The sequence below is a fragment of the Panthera onca genome, chromosome B2, assembly GCF_046562875.1.
Source record: "Panthera onca isolate mPanOnc1 chromosome B2, mPanOnc1 haplotype 2, whole genome shotgun sequence".
NCBI lineage: Eukaryota > Metazoa > Chordata > Mammalia > Carnivora > Felidae > Panthera > Panthera onca.
Window position 1 is genome coordinate 143,107,681 of NC_138343.1, and position 25,445 is coordinate 143,133,125.

At 54.2% G+C, this 25,445-nt stretch overlaps 1 protein-coding gene across 3 annotated transcripts; it reads left to right on the forward strand.

Annotated features, from left to right (window-relative positions):
- The first annotated feature begins 898 nt into the window (after window positions 1-898).
- On the forward strand, window positions 899-19,389 carry PNLDC1 (PARN like ribonuclease domain containing exonuclease 1). 3 transcript variants are annotated; one of them, XM_060617038.3, is made up of 19 exons: window positions 899-1,017; window positions 1,435-1,492; window positions 1,793-1,866; window positions 3,486-3,525; window positions 4,060-4,183; window positions 4,574-4,662; window positions 6,097-6,197; window positions 7,340-7,416; window positions 7,578-7,721; window positions 8,207-8,279; window positions 9,924-10,009; window positions 11,383-11,438; window positions 15,028-15,092; window positions 15,540-15,593; window positions 15,793-15,835; window positions 17,287-17,353; window positions 17,654-17,829; window positions 17,959-18,057; window positions 19,137-19,389. In XM_060617038.3, exons 1-19 carry the CDS (start codon window positions 942-944, stop codon window positions 19,198-19,200), a joined length of 1,566 nt encoding a protein of 521 aa, XP_060473021.1. In that variant the 5' UTR covers window positions 899-941; the 3' UTR covers window positions 19,201-19,389. The 3 variants fall into 3 exon arrangements, with proteins under 3 accessions (XP_060473021.1, XP_060473019.1, XP_060473020.1); XM_060617036.3 differs by having other exon boundaries at window positions 900-1,017; window positions 17,287-17,386; XM_060617037.3 differs by having other exon boundaries at window positions 900-1,017; window positions 8,210-8,279; window positions 17,287-17,386.
- The last annotated feature ends 6,056 nt before the right edge of the window (window positions 19,390-25,445 follow it).

Below are 25,445 nucleotides of genomic sequence, written 5' to 3' on the forward strand. Positions count from 1 at the left end.
GAAGAACAGGTAAGCAGTTAGGGTAGCTTCTGGAGCATTTCCTCCCAGTTTTTAAATGTGTATCCCAATTATACATACATAAGTGAAATAACATTACTATTTCCAATCTGAATATTTCATAGGTTCCCGAAAAAAGCTAAGTATGCACCAACATTTTTTAAAAGTATGATTGGTTCTGAGAAGCCTTCAAGGGAAGACGTAAAGACTGATGATGGACTAGTGGCTTCGGAAATTGACAGAGACAAAAATAGAGTTCACCTGGAAGTGACACTGTACGTGGGTTCCCCCCCCCCCCCCCCCCCCCCCCCGCCCCCAGCAAGGAACAGGTGGATGTTTTTTTTTTACCCCCGCAAGGATTATCCCGGATCATCTCTGCAGTTCGATAGGCAATTATTGAGGCTTTCTGCGGAGAGTTTGACAGATGGTATTATAAAGGATGATGCAGACAAAGTGAAGAAAAAGAAGGGGTGTTGGGGGAGGGGACGGGGCAGCTCAATACGGGCGAAGTGCGAACAAGTGCTGATCTCAAAGCGGACGAGAGGTGGTCCCTCCACCCTGCCACAGCTGCCGTCCTGACCTACGTACCGCAGTTCCTCCAGGTGCTGTCTACCGGCCCGTTTTCACCCTTCTTCAGGCACCATTTTCTCCCACCACCCGTCCTAATACCCTAGGTCTCGGTAAACCGCACCTTAAAGTCGCTGCAGAGATTGCGGCGCGGAGCAAGGGAAAGGGGCTTTGGCTGGAAGGCGGGGTCTAAGCGAGCCCCGCCCGCGGCCGAGGTGTAAGGGCGGACACCTGTGGGCGGGCAGGTGGCGGCACGCGGCCGATCGCAGGCTCCCGGGCCGCCCGCTTCCCGTGCGAGCCCTTTAAGGCGGCCGGCGCGGCGGAAGCGCGTGGCTGCACGTGGCCGCACCGGGCGCCCTCGGCGGAGCTGCGTGGCCATGGACGTGGGCGCCGACGAGTTCGAGCAGAGCCTCCCTCTGCTGCAGGAGCTCGTCCTGGGCGCGGACTTCGTGGGTAAGGGCGGGGATTCCGGGCCCTGTCGCCGCATCCCTCTGGCCCACGGGAGCCTGCACAGGGTGTGGCGCGGGCGGGACAGGGGCAGGGAGGTGAGGCCCAGCCGGGACGCTCGGCCGGCCGCGGGAGGCGCAGAGAGGGCCCTTCCGACGGACGGGGACATTCCTTCTGGGGCCTGGGCGGTGGGACGTTAGGCAGCGATTACTCCTTGGCCCCACTATGGTCCAGGTGGAGCCGAGCGGATGGGATGAGGGGCCTGGCTTGTCCTTTGGCTTTCTCCTTTCTGCCTTCTTGACCCCACCTGGCCTCCTGAGCCGAGTACGCTCGCTCACCTGCAACACTTACAACATGAAGAGCCGTGGCAATGGTCTGCGTCTGCGGACTCTTGTCTTTTTTTGTTTTTTGCCTCCCCCGCAGGTCTGGACATAGAGTTCACGGGCCTTCGTTCTAACCAGTCCCGGCCCCAGCAGATCAGGTAAAGCCAAAGCTGCCTTACAGCTGAGCTAGGGAGGGGCTCACCTGTTGCCCTTCCGACTGGTGTTCTGGCCACTTGCACATTCTTTCTCTGCAGACACCTTGTTGGCACGGGGGGGCGGGGCAGGACAGCACTTTGTGTGTGTGGGGGTGGTCTTTGTCCACTGAGCACTGGGAGTACCTAATAGTTGTAACAAGGAAAAATGCTGCTGTGGTTGAGAGAGGCTGATCCAAAGTGGAGTCTGGGGTGCCTTCACACCATTTCCTTTCCTGTGGGATGGAGATGTCTGTTTTTCCGCAGCCTGTTCGACCTGCCCTCGGAGTGGTATCTAAAGACCCGTCAGAGTGTTCAGCAATTCACAATCTGTCAGATTGGTGAGTTTCTTCTTCAGCTGTTTGCTAGAGTTACTGAAGGAGGGGTTTGTATCGCCTTTGGGTTTCCTGCTGGTAAAACAGCTTTGACTCCTTTCAGAGATGCTGGCTTCAGTTTTGGCCGTGTTGTGCCTGTGGGGCCCGACGTTTGGGAACAAGCAGAAACTGAATTAGCTGCACTGTTCCCATGCCTAAGTAAATCGACATTAAAGAATCTGTATCCTCTCTCAAGAAAAAATGCGTGTGGTTTTTGCTTAAAACCTGCAAGAACAAGATCCTGTTATAAAGCGTCTCGCTCTGCAGACTTTTTCACTAATGGGGCTTAGACATCTTTCTATATCAGCATAAACAGATTCCCATTCATTTTTTAACAGTCACGTAGTGTTCTAGCTGTGAATGTACAGATTGACTCAGTCTCCTTATGATGCCTTTTTACCTTTTGTGTGTAATCAAACAAGTTGTGTTAACTGTCCTGGTGTTTATGGATGTGCTTGGTATACTACCAGCAGTGGAGTTGTGGAGTTAGTATGTGCATGAAAGTATGAACTTGGGGGGCCAAACGATCCCTCTCCTACCAGCCATCCACAGAATTTACACTGACTTCTACTAAAGCACTGAACGTGCCTGGTTTCCTCACTCGTGCTGGGTAAGATCAGTCTTCACTTTTTTGCCCACCTGGTAGAGGAAAAATCTAATTGTTCTGATCTACATTAAAAAAAATTTTTTAATGTTTATTCATTTTTGAGAGACACAGAGCATGAACGGGGAAGGGGCAGAGCAAGAGGGAGACACAGAATCCGAAACAGGCTCCAGGCTCCGAGCTGTCAGCACAGAGCCCAATGCGGGGCTCAAACTCACGAACTGCGAGATCATGACCTGAGCTGAAGTCGGGTGCTCAACCGACTGAGCCACCCAGGCACCCCTGATCTACATTTTAAATGCTGGGTTAACCTTTTTTGTAAAGGGGTAGGCGATACATTTTTCAGGTTTTGCAGATTGTTCATATGGTCTCTGTTACAGCTACCTTTCTGTTGCTGGAAGTTAGCCAAAGATAATATGTAAATGATCATGGTATGTTTCAATAAGGTTTTATTTACAAAAAAAGGTCTTGAAACAGATTTTACCCTTGCTTTTTCTATGCTGAGCATGTGTGTGTGTTCTCTCTCCTTGTCCTTTGCTATTTTTCTGTTGCAGTTTTTTTCTTAACGGTAAGACCTCTTTGAAAAGTATATAAAACAGCATGTAGATATGTTTCTGTTGTCTTCCCCTACTTTGAAGTCTTCTTCACTTCACCATAGGGTCTTCTTAGCCATGCAGACATTTTAAAGTCCTTCACTGTATAAATCTGTTTTCTTTAGCATTTCCTCTGGTTAGTTTTAAAACTAGAAAAATGTCAGTTTTCTGTATTTGAAGAACCATTCACAATTATAGTTTAGTAATTTCAGTGTGAATTACAGTTTGAGAGCTCTCCTGTTTCTAATTTTTTTTTTTTTTAAGAGATTATCTTATTCTAAGGCATACAAAGTATCTTTAGGTGCAAAGTACCGTTTGCAATGTTTCCTTTCTGCAGCTAACTTTTGATAGCTTTGCTTGGGTATTCACTCCCTCTGTTCTTCTTGTAGGATTGTCTGTGTTTTCCAGTATTGAAGGAGAGTCAAACAAGTATGTATGAAGACCTTTTGCAAAACACCTGGCTCTTGCCCACTAATCTTCTCCACCTGCTCTCCCCTCCGTCTTCTGCCCCAGGCTCTGAACCACTTTGGCCCTGGATGTTCCAGGTTCTCCTCCCCTTGTGTGCCCTTCCGGCCTCCTGTCCCCTGCAGGTTCTGGCTGCTTCAGGTCTCTCTTGGGGCAGCATCTTTTCCGGGGGTCTTTCCTGGCACGTCGGTGCCCCTCTCCCTGTTTCTGTGAGCCTTCAGGGTAGGTCTGATGAGGGTGATGTGACTCCTGGACACCAGCAGGCAGAAAGCGTGCTGAACAGTGGACTCAGGATGGGGGTGGACCCTTCCCCGAGGGCAGGATCTCTGCCTTTTTCCTTTGGCCCCAGGGCAGTCAGCAGTACTAGAAGCGGCCAACGTTTAGGTGCTTCTCAAGCGAAAGAAGTAATTCGCTTAGAACCCTGCCCTGTGGGCTAGAACTGAAAAAAATGTCTTTGGCTTTTTTTTTTTTTTTTTCTTAACGTTTATTTTTTTATAGGTATGTAGCCCATTCATGTAACTTCTTTCTTTTCCCCACGACGTTTGGGGTTTTGGATTCGGAGTTCTCTTTCCAGGCTTCCAGTGTCCAGTTTCTGAATCAGTATGGCTTCGACTACAACAAGGTATGGCAGCAGAGCGGGGAAGGGGAAGGTTTTTTTTTGTTTTTGTTTTTTTAAAGCTTTATTTATTTATAATAGCACAAGTGGGAGAGGGACAGAGAGAGAGGGAGAGAGAAAATCCCAAGCAGGGTCCACACTGTTAGCACAGAGCCTGACACATGGCTCGACCCTGTGAACCATGAGATCATGACCTGAGCCAAAATCAAGAGTCAGATGCTTAACCGACTGAGCCACCCAGACACCCCAGAGATAGGAAGGTTTTAAAGGTTCTTTGGTCCAGCTGGGCTGCGTCTCATTTCCTGTGCACGTGAGACTGGACAAGGAGGGCTTCTTTTTCATCTCCTGCTGCACAGAGGATGCCTCCACTAGTCTGCTTGTTCTCATCCTGTCTAGTTTCTCAAAAACGGGATCCCATATATGAATGAAGAACAGGAGAAGAAAATCAAACACAACATCCTGACTGGGAACTGGAAAGTTCGCAGGTAAAGCCTGTTTCTCCAGGTGCTTCGTGGGTTTCTGTTTCTGGTGTTTTTCCGCGTTTCCTGTGGGTAGGTGTGCTGGCTCGAGAGCACAGTGACCTCGCGGCGTCACCTTTAACCGGGGTGGCTTCGGCAGTATGCAATCAGCCAAACACGACAGCTCAGAGTGACGGTGGTTCCGTTCCTTCCGCTGCGATGAGAGCCCTCTTGCTGCATCAAGTATGATTTTTATGTTCAAAAGTGAAGGGAAGTGGGGAAGAACCGACTCTTGACTCAGTACTTCAGTGGAGAAGCAGGAACTCCATTCCGGTGCCACAGCGGGGAGGGGCTCTGCGGGACTCCCTGTGACGCATTGTGCTGGCTTTCAGTGTGATCCTGGGGAGGTTTCAGGGGTAAATCCTGGGTAACCTTGACCATGCTGGTCATAGGCCTCGGCCTGGACCTACTGCCCCGTGTTCTTGAATCTGAGCGCTCCCGAGGGCGGGGTCTCTGCCTCTCTTCTTTGGCCCCAGGGCCAGTTGTCCTACTGGAAACCCCGTAATGCCGTAGAGCTGGGCCGGGAGTGATGCAGTGACAGCATCGCGTGGTCACCTGGGCCCCAGACAGGCCCTGCAGTCAGTTGTATGGAGCTCAACCAGTCACTTCAGCAATTTGAGCTCTAGAGTCTTGCCTTTATCGGGAGGGGGCTTAAATTAGACCAGTTTTAGCTCTGGAATGTTCTGGCTGATTATTAGGTCCAGATAACTACGTACTATTGGAGGTGGGGGGTTTTGTTTGTTTGTTTTTGTTAAGCCCTATACCCAAGCTGGACCTCGAAACCACAACCTCAATATCAAGAGTTGCATGTTCCACTGACTGAGCCAGCCAGGCGCTCCCAGAAGTTTTGGGCTTTTTTCTTCCCCCCCTGAAATCCTCATTCATGGATTTTCAATAAAAATGTCTCTTTTTGTAAGAGGAAAACTATTTGAATTTTTAACCTTCTGTTATTTTCAAATGTTGGAGAAGAGTCTTTCCTCATCTCAAAATAACATCATGTTCTTGTGTCCCTAACATGGGAGAAGATGTGCTTACCAAAGTTCCTGTCTTTTCCTTATGTCACCAGATGGTGCTTTATTACCCCAAAGGCCGAATTAAGCAGACAGGCCTGACTGTAGTGCTCAGTATTGGCTCGCTCCCAAGGCCTTTTCCTGCATGCGTCCCAGTGAGGCAGAAAGGATGGGGCGTGCCCCGGCGAATGTATGGGAGAGCATAGGCCAAGCGTCTGGCTTTCTGTTGCAGAGCAAGGCTCAGAAAATAGTCCCTTTGGGGTCCATTCTGTTGCCCGGATCACCGTGTTAAAGCTGGCACCCTCAACCCCTGGTCACGTTCACACTGTCTTGAGGTTCTGTGGTTCCCATGGTTTTCTCCAACCTCCCATTTCTGTGTGCCCGCTTTCAGTTCTCTGGATAAAGACCAGATCAAGGTGGTGATTGATGAGGTGACACGGTGGCTGGACCTGGCGGAGGAGGGCGACTGGATGACTCTCCCTGGTATTGCTGGTAGGCAGGAGGCTCTCCCCGAGCCTGGGAGTGTTGGGGCCGGTCACTGGCAGGTGTGGGGGTCGGGGGAAACGTACCCCCTCTGTCTTGTGGATCCTGGGCGTCAGCTCAGCAGGCACGTTGTGCTTGGGGTTAGATCAAGCTCCGACCTCAACTCAGAAGCTGGAGGCATTTTGATCTGTTTTGTTTGGTTTTGTTTTGTTTTTACATTTGCTTATTTTTGAGAGACAGCACAAGCAGGGGAGGGGCAGAGAGAGAAGGAGAGACAGAATCTGAAGCAGCATCCAGGCTCTGAGCTGTCAGCACAGAGTCCGACGCAGGGCTCAAACTCACAAACCACAAGATCATGACCTGAGCCGAAGTTGAACTCTCAACCGACTGAGCCACCCAGGCACCCCATACCTGTTTGGTTTTTTTAATTAAAAAAAAAAAAAAAAATACTTATTTTTTTTTTTAAATTTTTTTTTTCAACGTTTTTTATTTATTTTTGGGACAGAGAGAGACAGAGCATGAACGGGGGAGGGGCAGAGAGAGAGGGAGACACAGAATCGGAAACAGGCTCCAGGCTCCAAGCCATCAGCCCAGAGCCTGACGCGGGGCTCGAACTCACAGACCGCGAGATCGTGACCTGGCTGAAGTCAGACGCTTAACCGACTGCGCCACCCAGGCGCCCCAAAAAATACTTATTTTTGAGAGAGCGTGAGCAGAGGAGGGGCAGAGAGAGGGAGACAGAATCCAAAGCAGACTCCGTGCCGTCAGCACAGAGCCCGACGTGAACCACGAGATCGTGACCTGAGCCGAAGTCAGACAGTCAACAGACTAAGCCACCCAAGGGCCTCTGTGTTTATCATTTTGAAAGAGGACTTTATGACATTCAGCATAGTGTGCTAACGTGGTGGCCGTCAATAGCTGTGACCCCCACACGGAGACCCTTTGGGGTCCTCCGTTTCAGAGCGGCCCTGAGATCAGCTTCGAGGACGGATGCGGATGCCGTGTCGTCCCGTCCCGTGGGCTTCCGGGCCGCGGCACACCGAAGCGCTCCGTTTGTTCCATGTAGCTCTCCACTCCCTTCCTCCTCTCGAGGGGAAGGTGAACCGCCGTCTGTGGGGGTTCCATGCGAGCCGTGTGTCTCCTTGCCGCAGGCTTCCAGGCCTTTGAGATCCAGCTGGTGCTGAGGCAGGCCCTCCCCAACATCTGGACGGTCCTGAGAGACCAGGGGGTGAGTTCCCGCCTGGGGGTGGGCAGCCTCAGGGCCTCTGTTTCTCCCTCGGCCTCTGAGAAAGGCTCTCTCTCGTCTTCCCCTCACTCTCCTTCTGTGAGATTATGGCTACGTTCCCAGGAACCCGGGATTCAGAGGACTTGTCTCTACTTTTGTCTCAGATAATAGTGAAAAAAGTGAGCAAACAGCATCGCTGGTACCTTGAGAACACCTCCTGCGATCGAGAGAGCTGTTGGAAGGAGAAGATTCTTCTCTCTGCGAGGGGTTTTTCTGTGTTTTTCCAGATGCTGGTGAAAGCCCAGAAGGTAGGGAAAAATCTCTCTTCTTGGCCTCCAGCCGTCTTTCGTATTTCTGACCATGGTAATACGCTGCGGCTGCCAACAAAAATGAGATGCCTTGAGATAGAAGCGGTCCGTTCTTGTTGATAACCGGCTTTCTGGATCTAGCCTTCTTTCCCCAAATCGCGACGGGTTAAGCGGGGACAGAGGGTCTGCATAAAACACTAAGGTTCCCGTCCCCCACGTCATGACTAGCTGACCCGGAACTGCTTGGGGGGAATTGCTTCAGTTTAGCCCCCGGCGTGGACCCTGCCCCACATCCCTCCAAGCCCTGCTCGTCCTCTTTCTGGCATCTACGCATAGGGGCCACTTGTCATGGGAGGGGGTGGTGAGGGGGGATACCGTGTGGTGGGATCTCAGGGTTCTGAAGCTGCCCCCCCCCCCGCGGGAGAGTGTGGACCCGGGATGTCTGGTTTTAACCCTCCTTTCTGCCGCCTGTCCATCCCTCCAAGCAGCCCTTGGTGGGCCACAACATGATGACAGACCTACTGCATCTGCACGAGAAGTTCTTCCGGCCGCTTCCAGGTACGGGCGTGCCCGCCACTCCCTCCCGGTCTTCCCTTCACGTCCAGATGGGGTTTGGGCCCCAGTCCTGCCCCAGGGTAGCCCCTCCACGTACCCCTCCCCGGGACCCGCGGGTTTCCGGGGGTCTGGCGGATCTGTGCCTGTTCCCATTTTCCCCCAGTGCAAGCCAGGTGACTTTCCAGCAGAAAGACTTCCATTCGGCTTGATCCCGTCCCCGCCTTGATGGCAGCTGTCGTGTACCATTGCCTGAGACCTTGTGGGATCAGAAATGCGAGGAGAGAGGAAGCTACCTTCCGTCTCCGCTACAATCCTAACACTTGGATTCCCCCCCCCCCCCCCCCCCCCCCCCGGGATTTAGCACAATATTCGATTGCGCTACGAGTTTGATTTTGCGTTTGGCTCCCCCCCACCCCCCCCACCCAAAGCATTTATGCCGTTAACCTAATGTCATTTCAATGGCTGTGTGGCCTTGTCTTATGGCTGTGCCACACTTTGCCTGACTGGTGCCCTCACTGCATGTGCGATAGTGTCATGCAGCCGTTCTAGGCTTGGACTCGAGAGCCCTGCTTCTGTCCTCCTGCAACCCTCCTCACGTGTGTTAGCTCCGGCAAGGTGCTTTCTCAGTTTCCTTGCCTGTAAGAAGGGGGTGATAATAGTGGCGATATCCTACTATTGGGGGATTAAATGAAATAGTGTACGTTGTCTAGATTAAAAGGGTGGGAGGGTTTTAAGACTTCCCCGGAAATGATAAAACCCCTCAGTTTGAGCATATGGAGAGAATCGAGGGAGAAGTAGGGGTAAAATTAATGCGCACTGGCCAGAAAAACTAAGACAACAAAAGAAAACTGCTGGGAGGACAAAAGCTGGGTAAGAAAGGAGAGGTTGGGGACCACGGCCTGGCCCCTGTGAGAGCAGGAAGGGTGGGGAGGGGTGTTAGGGACATGAGGGGGAGTTGGGGGCAGAGAGGGGAGCAGGGGGCAGAGCCAGGAATGAGACGGGCTGTCCTCTCACCCAGCGGGCGGTGGACAGGTGGATGCGTAAAACTGGGGAAACCCGCAGCACGGCGCCTTTGCAGATCTGGGAACAAACACCCAGAGAAAGAACATGGAAAGCGCTCGCCTGGGGAGCGGGCAGAGGAGAGTGGGGTTTGCTTTGGTTTGTTTTGCCATAAATCTCTTTAAACTCCATACAGGTGGTCCTTTGATAAATATACCAATTAATAGCTTCATAGCTTTTTTTTTTTTTTTTAATCGGGCACTTAAAATTTTTAGTTGATTTTTTTTTTTTTTTTCTTGGATTTCCTCTAAACAGTCCCTTACAGACCATTTCATACCCGCTTTTCAATAGCACTTCTTCCTTCCTGTGTGCATTGGCTCACACTACAACTACGTTAACTAGTGATGACAATAGACCGTATCCTGAGTTTAATGGAAAACCATCTGGCTTTCACCACCGCAGAAGGTGATGGCAGGTTGGTTTGAGATTTAAAATCCTTAATGACCAGAAGAAAGGATGTTTTTAATTCCCATCTTGTTCTGTTTTGCTTGCCTTGTTTGTGGATTAGCACTGGTGACAAGCTAGGTTGGAGAATCTTCCTTCCCATTTTTATCTACAAACTCCCTTCTATCTGGTGTTTTGCTTCAGAAAGCTATGATCAATTTAAGCTGAATATCCACAGCCTATTTCCTGTTCTCATTGACACCAAGAATGTGACAAAGGACATCTGGAAGGTAAGGAACGGGATTGCTTTGTCCCAGTTTGTTAAAGTTTGTTTACCGAGAGCCTGAGCTCCTGAGAGTGCAAGCAGGGGAGGAACAGAGAGAGGGAGGGAGAGAGAGAGAGAATCCCAAATAGGCTCAGCACTGAGAGCACTGAGCACCAAACAGCTCTCAGCAGAGAGCCCGACATGGGGCTTGAATCATGACCTGAGCTGAAGTCGGACACTTAACTGACTGAGCCACCCATGTGCCCTCACTCCGTCTCTTTTTTAAAAATTGTTCCTCAAATCCTTCTCTCCTTTTTTACAACCAGTAACAACTTCCTTTGTATTTTCACGTTGGGTTATCATCTTAGCTTGTAAGTTTTTTCCTTCCCTCATCCAAGTTCCCATGTTTTGACTGAGTTGTGTGTAGCTTGTCCGATCTAAAGCACCGCACGGAGCAGTTTGTTCTAGAGCTTGATACATGCGTGGTAAGTATCTGCGGCCTGCTCAACAGGGTGGGGGAGGCTCTGAGGGCTCTTAACGATCTCTGCTGAGCCTTAAGGTCATGGGTTTCAACCCTGGGCACGATACCATCACCTGGGAAGCTAAATCCTGCCATCTGGACCCCACCACCAGCTTCCTATGGTTTAGAGGGCTGGGGGTGCAGTGGTGTTTCTAAAGCTCCCAGGTGACTTCTGTTGCACAGTTAGGGTATGAATTGCACATGGAGAAGGGAGGCACCCAACTGGCTTGAATGCTTCTTAGAACTTAAACTGAGGAACAGAGAGAGGGGAATCAGATCAGCATTTTAAAGCCCGAAGCTGGTCACCTAACTATTCAGTAAGGGAGCTACAAAAGCATTGGGTTACTTGGTACCCCTTTGCTTAGAGCCATGTTTATCATTTGTCCCTCCCCAGTTTCCAGCTCTTCCGCGGGTCTGTGATGCTGTGCATATCCATGTGACAGAGTCCAAGGGTGAAGCAGGAAGGGTGTGGGCTGACCGGAGGGAACCCACGTGTTCTTGCCACACAAGCGGAGAGGAGCTCGGGGTGACCTGGCATTGCCCAAGGCTCTCTGGTTCTTGGAGCACCTGGTGTCCACATGTGTGTCCTTGGCCGTGGTCTGGTGCCTTGGAGGCATATGTTTACAGAACCCCTTAGACACGTGCCTTTGCAGGAAGGTAGTAGGAGTTATTGCAGTTTTTCTAGCCTAGGTTATTGGGTACCTGCTAGAAAACCCAATGATGCTGCTAGGGCCCTAATCAAGGGATAAAGACCCTGATCTTTGAATAGAAAGAGGAGTTTATAGGAATTATTTTCCAGGATCCTTCAGTGGCCATTGGTAATCCCCAAGCAGATAACAAAAGCACAAGTTTTATTCTGATTTGTTCCATAATTCTAGGAACTGAATTTCCCAAGGGTTTCGAATCTCTCAGAAGTTTATGAAGTCCTAAACAGGTAAGGAGGCTGTTTTTTGGGGGGGAGGGAGCTGCTTGTAGAGCAGGGGGTTCTTGATGGGGCGTTGGGGGATTTTACTCCCCAGGACACACCCTTTTGGTTGTTGGGGGGTGGGGAGGGCTGTCGTGTCTGGCGAGTAGACAGGATGCGCAGGACAGCCCCCAATGGCGAAGAATTCTCCAGCCCCTGACACTCCTGTGCTGAGGTTGATAAACCCTATCTAGAGGGGCAGGAAGCAGGTAAAATACCTACAGCCACTGAAGTATATGGTGGTCTCTCGTGGCCAGGGTTTAACTTCTTTTGATGTCTTTCTGATTGGAGTGAAAAGCTCCAGCACAGCAGGCTTCTTTCCTTCAGTGCCCTGATGTTTGTCCCCGGCCTGCCGTGGTGCGGGTGGGCACGCTCTGAACACTTGAGTGAATGGCCCCGGACCTTCCTGCAGGAGCGGTGGCTCCCACTTCCCCTCACAGCCCTGATCCGCTGTGGTCTGGGGGCCTGCTGGTGGGGACACGGATGCCTGGAAGGCACCAGGGTGGGGGTGCTGTGCCTTTCCGTCCTGGGGGGAGGTGGGGGGGGGGGGGGAGCAGCAAACCTGAGCAATGGCAGCTGGAGGTGGGACCGTTCTGGAAGGACGCCTCTGTTGGTGATTGTCCTGTGACAGCCCGCAGGGGTGCCCTGCGGCTCAGCATGTGACGGTCTCCTCTGGGTCCTCATGCCTCATGTCGCCTTTCTCCGATGGCCCTCCTGGGCCCCATTTCCTGGAAGAAATGGGGCCCAAATGCAGGAAGGGTCCCCTCCCCTCCAGACCTCTGCAGCGTTGTCCTCTTTGTGGCAGTATCTCCTGCTGGTCAGCACATGTGAGCGCCTGCCATGTGCAGGGTCCAGGCAGGGAAGGGCTGCCCTCCGCCCACCTGCCCAGCCTCTAGTCCCGTTGTCCCTCCGCTGGTTGGATGGCCTCCCTCTCGGGGCCCTCCTCCTGGCCCTCTCCTTTCCCTCGTCATCAGCCCGACCCAGAAATGACAGCTCCCCACTTGACTCTCTTCTCGCAACATGGTCTTTGTTCGTATCTTTGCGACTTACCTTCAGGGGCCTCTGCTTCGCCTCGGCCCACCGAGGCCGGGTTTTCTTCCTTCACAGCACTTGCTCTTGTGAGCTTGCCCAGTGCAAACTCCTCCGTGGTCTCGGCCGATGGGCTGACTCACGGGTGCGTTCCTGGCACCCCGGGCCCCTCTCTTCCTGCACCGTTGATGGTAGCCTCTCGTGGAGTTGTGGAGGGTTTTCGTTTTTAATTCACTCCCGTGGGCTCTTGTTCTTCCACCCCTCCCCTCGCTCCCAGGGTCGCTCCTCGGCCTCCTTCTTGCTCGCTGCTGTGTCCCTGGGTGACCGAATCCACCCCACTAGCTTCAGCTACCACCGCCGTGACTGCCGTTCAGACCTCCAGGACCCCCCTGGCGAGCCGCCTGTCTGCCTGATGTTCCTACCCCACGTGGCCGCAAGCACGTCTAACCTGGCGTTGTTCTCTGCCCCCCAGACCCACTTCTGTGCTGGAGCAGCTTCCTCTACGTCCTTCTGGCACCTGGTGCCGTGCTCAGGGCTGGTGTGCGTGCCAGAGTTTTGTCCGTCACTGACGGGCTCTGAATCTAGACCTCTCGGGTTTGAACCCCAGCTTTGCCACCCAGTGGCTTGCGAGCAACCTTGAGAAAACTACTTAATCTCCCTGGGCCTGAGTTTCACGGCCTGTGACCCTAGAAAATGACTCCAGGTGACGCACAGGCCGCCGTGGGACTTACTGTGCTCATTGGTGAGAAAGGACCGAGACCTGTGCCTTGCGCTGGGCCCGCGGCTGTGACATGTTCGCCAGCGGCCATGCTGCTGACGGTCCTAAACCGAGCAGCCACTCTCATTGAACAGATGAGGAAACCAGTGTTCCGAGACACTGGGCACAGACCCAGTTCTCAGAAGCTGTGGTGGGAAACGGAGGGAAGGTCTTCTCGTTGAGTGGGGGCACCAAGCCAGCCACATCTGCTGGTCAGGCGAGTTCTGCCTGTCTTCCGCCCTGAATGTCTGTAGTCAAGTCTGCCCTTCTCTGCATCCCCGGGATCACTGCCCCAATCTTTATTTTCCTTTTTAAAAATTTTTTTTAACGTTTATTTTTGAGAGACAGAGACAGAGCACAAGCGGAAGAGGGGCAGAGAGAGAGGGAGACGCAGAATCTGAAGCAGGCTCCAGGCTCTGAGCTGTCAGCACAGAGCCCAATGCAGGGTTGAACTCACAAACTGTGAGATCATGACCTGAGCTGAAGTCAGCTGCTTAACTGAGCCATCCAGGTGCCCCCGAGTATTTTTCATTCCAGGGATGGTGGTAGCCCCATGGGTGCCTCATGGCCTGTCCTACCTCGTTTCCCACTGCTGCTCAAGTGATCTTTAAAAAAAAATTTTTTTTAATGTTTGTTTTTGACAGACACAGCATGAGGCTGGGCGGCGGGGGTGGGGGAGCGGGCAGAGAGAGAGAGGGAGACACAGAATCCGAAGGAGGCTCCGGGCTCTGAGCTGTCAGCACAGAGCCCGACGTGGGGCTCGAACCCACAAACCACAAGATCATGGCCTGAGCCAGAGTTGGACACTCAACCAACTGAGCCACCCACGTGCCCCTCAAGTGATCTTTTAAAATGTGAACTTGACTGGCCTGTGTTTCTCCTCTGCCTTTCTGATGCTCCTCAAGCACCTCCCCCTGCCCCCGCTGCCAACAGCTGAGCTCTTTCACTGGCCCCTGCCTTTCCCTCGGGGGCTCCGGCCACACACACACACACACACACACACACACACACACACACACACACAGGTCAGGCCTTGCTCCCTTTCCCTCACTGCCTTTGCGCCTTCACTGTGCGCGAGATGCCAGACGCCTCCCCATCGCTTCAGCCAAGCGAGTTCCTGTGGTTCAGGACTTCCGGAGTGCTTCCTCCTCCAGGAAGCCTTCCGTCCCTCCTGCCCGCGGCCTCCGTACCCTCCAGTGCACGTCCCTCCTGCCCGCGGCCTCCGTACCCTCCAGTGCACGTTAGTGCCTCGGGCGCTGCGGGGCCAGCTCTGTATGTGTCCTTTGGGTCACCAGGTGCGTGCTCCCTGGGCAGAGCCAGTGTCAACTTTATCCAGGTTCCTCACTCAGGCTAAGCGTGTGGCCAGTACTCTAGTGACCCAGCAGCAGCCTCTGTCACCGTCTTCACCTGTGCTGCTGCCTGCTTACTGAGACCTCATCCGCCTGTTCCTGGACCTGTGCCTTTTTGTTTCTTTCAAAACGGCACCCCAGTCCCGGGGACACTTTTAGTTATATTAGCATAAGACGGTGAGGAGATCCCAAGAAGGGCTTATTTTCAGTGACTGCTTTTTCTTTTTTTAATTTATTTTTTAACGTGTATTTTTGAGAGAGAGAGACACAATCTGAAGCAGGCTCTAAGCTGTCGGCACAGAGCCCGACACGGGGCTCAAACCCACGAGCTGTGGACGCTCAGTCGAAGTTGGACGCTTAACCGACTGAGCCACCCAGGGGCCCCTCTGTGACTATGCTTTACGCTGTTTTTCTTCTGTACTAGTGACTTGAATCCTACCAAAAATTCCGGGCCAGTGATTATTCACGCAAGCAAGTGCGAAAAATACGGTATGTTCCCGTGAGCTGGGGCCACCCCCAGGCCGCTGAGTATTGGGGTGGCGGCGCTATGGCCTGGTCTCCCCACGGGCAGGTGTGTGTGGGAGGGTTACGTGGGTGCTCCATCATTTTCCTGTCTATGCTCCACGTGACCCCCCTACCCTGAAAAGGAGTCCTTCTGGAAGGCTTCACGACCTCCTGGGGGACGTCTGCTCCCCTTTGACACGTGACTAGCCTGCTGGGCAGCTTTCTGCCTCGGCTTCCTGCTGTCGTGGGGGACCCGGGGTGAAGGTCGATGCGGGTGGGAAGAAGGGCACACCCCTCTCTGGAGGAGCGATGGTTGGTGGTGGTGCGTGTGCGGCCAGCACGGGTGTGGAGCTGGGCGGAGAGGAGGCTCCTTGTCCAGGCCGTGTTCTGACGGCTGCCCGATTCTCTCCCGCTTCTGGAACACGGCTTCAGCTGAGACCAAGTACCCCCACGAGGCTGCGTATGATGCTTTCCTCTGTGGCTCAGGTGAGAGTTGCCGTCGTTATACTTGGTGGGGGGAGGCTCACGCTTTATTGGGGATGATCCCCCCTCCCCAATCCCGAGGCTCTCCGTTCATTTCTAGGTGGGTTGCACGTCACAGAAATAAAGCGTGGCTTTGCCTGTTTTGATAAGGGGAGCTGGTCGAGGCTGGATGCCTGTTATATCTCTAGCGTTTTGTCCCCAGTTCTTCTGAAAGTGGCACATTTGCTCCTGTGGAGAGTACATGGGTGAGTGTTCCTTCCATCCTGTTACGGGAACGGGGCTCGCTGGGTGTGAGCTAAGGCGCCCGGCTCCTGTGGCTGTCCCAAAGGGAGCGTGTGGGGCGCTATGTACATGCAGTCCCTGCCCAGGGAAGCAGACTTCCTCCTCAGGGTGGCCTTCCCTGCTGGTCCTGGCCCCTGTGTTCCCACTGGGAAAACTCACGTGCCGGGAGGCCGAGGCGGTAAGGCCAGCTGTGGCTCCTGACCCCCGCCTCCGTGCCTCCCGGGGTGTAAGCTTGCTTTGTTACCTGCCTGTTCCTCATCACTGTGTCACAGTGAGGTAGGAGGGCTGAGTGTCCAGGCCCATAAGGGACCCCTCCTGGGGGTCCCCGCAGTCAGGCCGGGGAGAAGGGGAGGGACTTGGAATCGGGCATATAGGAAAGCGTTTCTAAAACCCCAAATTGGAATGCGTGGCGGCGTCATCCTCGATGCTTCCAGCATCCGCTCGTAGGCGGTGACACCACACATGAAATACACATTCTGTAGCGCCAGCTGGGTGTCCGTGTTTGTTGTGTAGGATTTGGGCCAGGTGAGGAGCTCATCAGAATTGAAACACAGGGTCCTTGAGGCCGACTTGGAAACCTTTGTGGACTAGTGAAAGCTAATAACTTTGGACGAATCTGTTAACCGTGGTACTGCCTTTTTGTCTGTTTTGGTAATGGACGTTATGCATAGCAATCCTCTGTGACCTATTGATGTGAGGCTTATAACTTAAATAGGAATTCCCCCCCTCTTGCTCCTCCCTGAGCTCTGACCGCATCTCCGTGCTCCCCGGGAGGTACCCACGTGCCAGACGGTGAAGGCAGCTAACAGCCCGAATGGCAGAAAATCTCCTCCGTTCTTCTCCCTGTCTTCTAGAACTTTTCCGGTCCAGATGACCCCAGTGTCCGACCTCCCATCCTCCTCCTTAGCGTCCGGAGGTGGCACCTGGGTGCCTTACATCCTTTTGTTTGATTGAGTCCTCTTGACCTAAAAGCCCTCCTAGATTTAGAGAAGTTCTATGGCTGCTGGGCCTGCCTGGCTCCAAGGCCTGTGTCTTCTCACAGACCTGTGCTCAGGGGTCTGGTGGTGTCTGGACAGAGGCAGGGCGTGGTGGGTCGAGGGGTGAGGGACGGCCTTTTGGAATCAAGGGTGATGGTCCCATCAAGGGATGATAAAGTGGACCTGGGGACAGCGGCCTCTCACGAATTCTCTGAGCCCATTGCTAATGTTTGTCAAGGGATCTTTACCAAAGTGCAAGTTCTGCTTTGGCCTGGGCCTGGAGAGAGCTCTGTGAGATTGGCCGGTTGGGGGAAGCACGTGGACTTGGAGGGAGGAAGGGCCTTCCCCTGTTGTCCCCGGACCCTCAGCTGTGGCCGAGGACCTGTGTGTAACTGCTGGTACGCCTGAGTGCTCCGGACTTTTCTCTGTCCCCGTAGAGCTGGCTCCCTGCCTGAGCTGTCCTTCCCTCTGTACCTCGATGTGCTGGCTCCCTATGTGAACCAGGTGAATCTTATCCGAGCCGGGGTCCCTAAGATCGTGAGTAGCTTTTGTTTCGCTCCTTCCCCTACTCAGCCGCGTGCGGGGAGCAGTCTGGTTCGGGGGTCTCTCAGAAGGGGGCGCTCCCGCCCTGCTAGGCTTGTTCTGTGTCTTCCTGCCCAAACCCGCGTGGACGCGCTCGTTCCTTCCTTCCCCTCCCAGCCCAGACAGAGCCCTTCCTAGCCTCTCTCAGGGTCTTCAAACCCTGGGGTAGGTTGCCAGTAGGAATGGCAGAGAATCTCCTCCTTTCTTCTCCCTGTCTTCTAGAACTTTTCTGGTCCAGATTACCCCAGTATCCGACCTCCCATCCTCCTCCTCAGCGTCCGGAGGTGGCCTGGGGTCAGCGAGCAGCAAGTGTACCGTGAGTTTCAGAATCTCTGCAAGTTCGATGTCCGGCGACTGTCGCGGAGCCAGTTCCTGCTCTTGACCAATAAGTTCAAGGAGTAGGTGCCTGGGTTCGCAGCCCGCCCTCCCGCCCCGCAGCCCGCCCTGTCTCCTTGCGGCCTCCTGCGGCCTGCTCAGAGACGCAGGGCTGATACTTGCACGCCTGACCTGAGACCCTCTTTTGGCAGCGCTCGGAGCATCCTGAGGGAGTACCGGGGCCACCCCACCCTGCAGATCTCCCTCTATCGGTACTGGAGACACTCCCCCGACATCAACTGCTTGTTGCAGTAAGTGACCAGGGCCGAGGCTGCCCTCTGGACTGGCCCGCGGCGCCAGCTGGGGCTGAGTGGGGCACGGTTCGCTGGCGAGCGTGTGGTCAAGGGGTCCTTGGCGAGTATGGTGGCCTGAACGTTAGTCAGTGAGACCGGACAGGGCTCTGGTAAACGTCCGCTGTGTTGGGTGCTGGCCTAGGTTCCAGGCCTTCGTCAGTGAACAAAGCGCAATCTTGCCCTCGTGGAACTCACACTCCTGTGGGAGGTGACAAGTGAATTGCGCGACGGATCAGGTGACAAGCGTCTGTTAAAAAGAAGAGCCCGTCAGGAGGTGGGAGTGGAGGGCCAGAGAGGGGCGGACGGTTAAAGGAGAAGGTGGGACCCCATTAAAGTCTCCAGGGAGGTGAGGGAGCGAGCCAGGCAGAGCGCGGGGGAGGACCGTGTCCAGGCAGCGGGCGGAGGCCCTCGAGAGGGGCCACGAGGAGAGAAGGGACACAGGTACGTGGGCCGGACGGGGTGGAGGGCTGCGGGTGAGGGCCGTGGGCGAAGCCGCGGGTGGTCAGAGGTTTTCAGCAGAGGAGGTTTTCAGCAGAGGTGGGATGCAGACTGCAGAGGACACGGAGGGCCAGGGAGGAAGTCGGGGAGCCAGGCGGGCGTGCCGTCGGCTTTTGGGGCTTGCACTGCATGGCAGCAGAGGGGGGCGCCCAAGGGGGTCCCGGGCAGACCGGAGCGGGGTCGAGTTTGAATCGGGGTTTTTTGGCCCGCGTAACTGAAAGGTGGAGTTGCGTCGTAAGGGTTTCGGCTTGCCGGTTGGGAGCCGTATGTGTAGAAAACGGCATGCTTCAAGACGTTTGGCCCCTTGGCGATGTTTTCCTGCCTGCCAACCTCTGATGTAAACCGCTAGGAGGACGACCGGTCCGGGTGGGTCTCGGAGCCCTTCTGCGCTCACGGCGGAAGCTCGCGCTGGGGAAGTGAGGGGAAGACAGGACGGTCTGGGTCAACGGAGCGGGGGGCCCGTGTGTCTGGGCTTTCACACCTGCCAGCGCACACGCGGCCGTCCGGCCGGCACCGCTGACCCGTGCTCTGTCTTGCAGGGTCTGTGGCGTGGTGGCCACCTGGGCCCTCCTCGCTCTCGTCCTCGGGAGACCTGACCCCTGAGCATGGCCTGCAGCCTCTGTCCCATCTCCGTGCCTCTCCGGGACAGCTGTCCGCATGGGGCTCCTGTGGCTTTTGTGTAAATCGTACCTTTCTCTGCAGACCGATGTGTGCGGTCCTTATGAGGAACTTTGTTTCAAATGTGAAATTGTGTAACTATTATCAACGATAAAGAAATCCTTAGAAGTGGAACTTTCGTGGCCCAGACTTTTCTTTTTGTAAATGGGAGAAGTTCCCACCTCTGGGAACTTAAGCTAATGTTCCAGAGGGTCTCATGTGCAGACAACTAGCATTGGACGCCAGGTGAACAAAGGGCCACATTATTTCTGGGAGAGAAATTCTTGGCCAATAGGCTGGTTGGGATTTAAATCTGGGAAATGGCCTAAGTGTCCATGTGCATCTGTGATGTTTTGATAACATTTTATGGTTTATAATGTTGAACATTCACTTCAGAAACAAGAATTAACCAGGGGCACCTGGGTGGCCCAGTCGGTTAAGCGTCCAGCTCTTGGTTTTGGCTCAGGTTGTGAGCTCACAGTTCGTGAGTTCGAGCCCCGAGTCGGGCTCCACATTGCTGGTGCAGAGCCTACTTGGGATTCTCTCTCCCTCCCAGTCTCTCTGACCCTCTCTGGCTTGCTCGCTCACTTGTTCTCAAAAAAGGAAAATTAAACAAAAAACAAAACTTCTCCATCCCACAGCTGTGTCCCCTGAGGGGCCAGGGAGACTCGGGTTATTTTGCTTCCTCTGTGGTGCTCCACACCCGCCATGCCCACGCTGTACTCAGCTTTATGAGTAGCTGTTCTCCATCGGGAGCAGAACTTGGCTGTTTGTGCAATCTTGAAACTTCACTTATGATGATTCAGCAGAACCTTCCTAAATGGGGGCGGGGAGGGGGGGGTGCCGCTGTTTCCTCCATAAAACGGGAGTGTTAGTGGTGGCAGCCGCCCAGTCGGGAGCTGCCTGTCCTGAGGGACGTGAGCGCCAGATGGGGTGCTGTCCCTCGAGATTCGGGGCAGCTCATGGTCAGGCCAAGGACACCGAACTCTCAGGTGGCGGGAGGGAAGTTTTACCCCTTTGTCCACACAGCATCCTAGTGGGGACGCCCCCCCTTCCCCAATCGGATGTCACTTTGTATACACTGAGGAGAGCTCCCTTTTCTCACGTGGGCTTTCGGGGCCCAGTCTAATTTAGATGGGCTCCGCATTCAGTGCTCAACACGAGAGTGAGAACAAGCTTAGGTCCGTGAGCGGAGTGACCGTTTTGGCTTTCCGGGGTCGGAGTGCGGTCCGAGCACTGTGAGCTGTTTTCTGTGGTTCGGGAGTGAAAGCGGCCTGTCAGGACTTTACCTCTTAGCTGTTCACGGGTCTTTACCCCTCCCCTGCTTCTCACACCTTCGGTGGGGCATCTGCTGGTGCTGAGGGCACTGTCTGCTGTCCCTGCTGGGGCGGCGGGTGGGGGAGAGGGGTGGAGGCGGCCGAGTTCCTCCAAGTCCGTGACTCTGCTTGGGTTCTAGCTCCTGATTCTCCTGGGGTTCGTTTGTTTTCTCTTTCAAGTTTATTCGTTTATTTTGAGAGGAAGAGAGCCAGTGGGGGAGGGGCAGAGAGAGGGAGAGAATCCATGCCGCCAGCAAGAGCCCTACATGGGGCTTGAATCTCAAACCGTGAGATCATGACCTGAGCCGAAGTCGGAGGCTTAACTGACTGAGCCCCCCCCCCCCCCCCCAGGCGCCCCCCTCGTGGGGTTCTTGATCTGCGTGCTGCTCAGAAGTGCTGAGAGCAGGGAGAGCCCTGGGATGCCGGGGGGGGGGGGGGGGGCTTTTGCTGCCTCACCCTGCTTTTTCCTCCTCTTTGTGTAGGTCTTGATAGCCAAGCTTCTCCTGTAGTTCTCTCTCCCATCATTAAATGAAAAATCCAAAGCAAAATGTAAACTGGATGCCTTACTCTTCCCCCTGCCCCCACCTGCCTCTCCCTGGGGCTCTGGCCCTCCTTCCCCTTTCAGGCTCCTTTCCCTTCAGCAGAGACTGGCGCCCCGCCTCCCCACCCTGCAGAAAGTCTCCCTCTCCACCGCCTCCCCTGCACAGTCTTCCCTGGATTCCACACGAGCATCCCTGAGCCTCTGGCCTTCCCGCTTGCTCCTGTCCTGTAGGTCGGGTCCAGCACCCTCCTCTTCCCTCTGCCTGGCTCCTCCCCTTCACCCCTGAGACTCCGTTCAGCTGGCATCCCCTCTGGCTTCTGGATCTCTGCTGACGGGCTGGTGCCGTCGGGGCTCGGGCTCATCCTGCCTGTTAGAACCCCGAGCGCCATGTGGCCGTGCTCCTGGCCTGTCCCCCTCACGGGTGGCTGCTCCGGTCCGAGGCCCGCGTGTGGCTCTCCCGTGCTGCCTGTGCCTGGAGCCTCCGTGCTACTCGCAGTGGAGTTTGAGTTCTTTGGTGCTGCTCCTGGAGGCACCTTGAAAACGGAGTCTGTGGGCACCTGGGTGCTCAGTCCATTAAGCGTCTGACTCCTGACTTTGGCTCAGGTCACCATCTGGTTCATGGGTTCAAGCCCCGAGTCAGGCTCTGTGCTGACACTGTGGAGCCTGCTTGGGATTCTCGCTCCCTCTCTCTCTGCCCTTCCCCCACTCACTCTCTTCTCAAATAAACTTAAAAAAAAAAATAGGGAGTCTCATCATTTCACACAATTGACACGTTCTGCCTCTGCAAGAGGAAAAGGACGCCCGGGAACCCCACATCTCCCCGGCCGAGGGGTGTCCTTACGACCCTCGGGGTCCTGATCAGATAGAAGTGACTTGATTCCAGTCCTTGCTCTTAGAATGTTTGAATCTTCTTTGTAGTTTAATCAATGAGATTTTTAACATGAGAAAGATCATGACTGGAAATCCTCTTGAAATGATCAGCTTAAAATTAGCCTTTCTCTTTATATCTTTCAAGTAGCTTTTCCCTGAGAGGTGAAAGTTCGTGTCATTCGTGATCCCCTTTGGAATACTTTTTGAGGAAGAAGCATCTGGTGTAATTTTTCCGTAAACTTGTCTGAAAATCCAGGGCAATCTAATTAAAACGCTAAGTCCCTTTTGCCGCACAAGGGATGAGGACGTGGGTGTCTTTGGGGCCCTCACCCTGCCCACCACCTCCTCCAGCAGCAGTTACTAAGGACCCACAGCCCTACCAGGTAAGTGTTAGTGTCCCCACCTTGCGACGAAGAAGCAGAGGCCGAAGCAGGCTTTGGTGGATGCAGAACTAGCGGGCAGTGACCCACAGCCTCTGCTGGTGGCCCTGCACCGTCACTGGGTCTCTGGAACACCACGGTGCCTACACAGTGTCAGCTGGGGGTCCGCCCTGGGCAGCTCGCACACACAGGCTTTCATGCACCCCAACCCCGCCGCCTGAGCTCTTATCATTTTCCTTCACCCCTTTTCCTAGAGAGAAATACATGGTCCTAACATTTGGGAAAGAGCACAGGGGGAGCTGGGCTCAGCCTGCTTTTTTGATTTTTAGGTTAATTAAAAAAATTTTTTATTTTTTACATTTATTTTTGAGAGACAGAGCACGAGCAGGGCAGGGGCAGAGAGAGAGGGAGGCACAGAATCTGAAGCAGGCTCCAGTCTCCGAGCTGTCAGCTCTGGCCCTCCTTCCCCTTTCAGGCTCCTTTCCCTTCAGTGAGCCCAATGCGGGGCTCAAACTCATGGTGCCCCTGTACATTAAAAAAAAAAAAAGTGGGGGCGGAGGCGTCTGGGTCGCTCAGCCCTTTAGCGATAAGAGTTGGTTGAGCGTCTGACTTCAGCTCAGGTCATGATCTCGCAGTCTGTGAGTTTGAGCCCCGCGTCGGGCTCTGTGCTGACAGCTCAGAGCCTGGAGCCTGCTTCGGATTCTGTGTCTCCCTCTCTCTCTGCCCCTCCCCTGCTCGTGCTCAGTCTCTCACCATCTAAAAATGAATAAACGTTAAAAAAAAATTTAAACATGTTGCAGAGAACAGAAGAAAAAGCAGGCACTCATTCTCTCCCTACCTTAATATCATTTTGGACTTGCTCTTTAAAACATTTATGTGTGCACACCGTACGAGTCTTAAGAGTGCATATTCTTTCATCCACGAAGACTCGCTAAGCACCACAGAGACTTGCTGGGCATGGGGCACTGTCCCGGGGTGGGGGGGGGGGGTTACGAGAGCACAGAAAGGTGGTGCTGAAAGGGCACGTCAAGGGTAACTCAGAGCCAGCAATGGAGAAAACGAAAGAACGGGGTAGTTTGTGACATTAGAGTGTCCAGGGGGCTCATGGAGGTACTGTGTGAGCAGAGACCTGGCGGGAGAATAAGCCTAGGATGCCTGTGGAGAGGTCTCCAGGCAGGGCTGCAAAGGCCCTGGGGCAGGGGAGTGCTGGCTGCCCAGGTGGGTGTGGTGGGAGCAGAGGGCTGGGTGGCAGGGAAGCGAGCATCTGGCCAGGCCCCGTTGATGCTTTTATCAGAGGACTGAAACCAGGGGAGGATTCGAAGTGGGGGTGGGACATGACTGGCTTGGGTTTTATTTTTTTATTTTTTAAGTTTTGGTTTTAAGTTTATTTAGACAGTGCGCACAGGCGGGTGAGGGGCAGAGAGAAGGAGAGGCAGAATCCCAAGAGGGTTCCACACCATCAGCACAGAACCCAATGCAGGGGCTCGGACCCATGAACTGCAAGGTTTGTATTTTAATTCCAGTTTAGGTTTTATCTATTTTTTTATTTTTTTAACGTTTATTTGTTTTTGAGAGTGTGAGCGTGGGAGGGGCAGAGAGAGAGGGAGACACAGAATCTGAAGCAGCTCCAGGCTCTGAGCCATCAGCACAGAGCCCGATGCAGGGCTCAAACCCACAAACCAACAGTGAGGTCATGACCTGAGCTGAAGTTGGACGCTTAACCGAGGGAGCCACCCAGGTGGCCCTAGGCTTGTATTTTAATTCCAGTTTAGGCTTTAAAGGGTTGGGCTCAGGCCTTGTGCAGCTGAGGGCAACCGGTTAGGAGGCTGTTGGGATCACTCGGGGCTCGGAGCCGGCATCGCAGCAGTGGGCAGCCAGGTGCCTTTTGACAGCAGAGCCCCTGTGACTCCCTGAGCGCCGGGTCTGAGAGCAAGGGGTTGCGTGTCTGTGGCCTGAGCAGGTGGAGGTGCAGGGTCACCCTGTGAATGCGGGGTCTTTGGTGCCTGTGAGCAGAAGACGCTGTTTTCATTGCGATAGTGTCTGTCATTTATGGGTGACGAGGGAAGAGGTGCTCAGGGGAGGCAGAAGAAGGTGCGTCTCTCCCAAGGCCCCTGGGGCAGGCAGAGGGCCAGGCTGGTCGGGTTCTGCCACCAGATCTCCCCCCCCCGCCGCGCAGCTGGGCCCCTTCACTAGTTGTCATGCGTCCCCACCCCGGAGCCTCCCGGCCGGCTCTGATGTGGTTAGTGTATTGTCCAAGGAATGCTTTGGTTTTAAGAGAGGGTTCTAGGGGGAGAAAACCAAGGGGCTGTTGCCACGTGGGCGAGGGAAGTTCCTCCAGGAGAGGCTGTGGTCTGGGTTGCTTAGATGCCAGTGCCCCGAGGGACCAGACCGAGCAGCAGACGCCCCTGCTCTGGGCACATCCGACCTCGGCATCATCTTGGCTTCTCCGCTGGCACCCAGGGGAACAGCTGCCGGTCACTTCGTCCCACCCCCCGGAGACTGCGTGCCAGCAGGAAAGGGTGGGGGGCCTGGAGTCCAGGCAGTGCTTTCCTCCCCGTGCCGTGCCCGCTGCATCCCTTGGAGGAAGGGGACTGTGTCTGAATCCCCACAGAGTGGTCGAGGCCCTAAGGAGGACTTTCTTGCCGCGGAGCTCAGCCCTGGGGCCTGGGGCCAAAGCTCAGCTTGGAAAGAGCTCCTTTCCGGGCTCCATGAGGATCCCCTGGCGAACCCAGGGAAGATCACCGGACAAGGAAGTTCTAGTATTTCCGCACTCCTTGGTTAAATGCCACCATGGAGTCACCCTGCAGTCACATCCGAAGGTATTTCTAAAGGAATCCGAGACACTTGGCTGTTAAGTTACAGGCCAGGTGGGGCTCTTTCAGTATCCCTTAAAATCTTCCCGGATTGATCGTTTACTTACCTGTAGGTCAAGCTTGTGCTAAAACCCGAGACCTACACTGGCATTTGGAAAGAAAGTATGAGAAACTTGTTTGTTTTCCTTACTCTTAAAAATTTCATTTTGGAGCACCTGGGTGGCTCAGTTGGTTAAGTGTTCGACTTTGGCTCGGGTCACGATCTCACAGT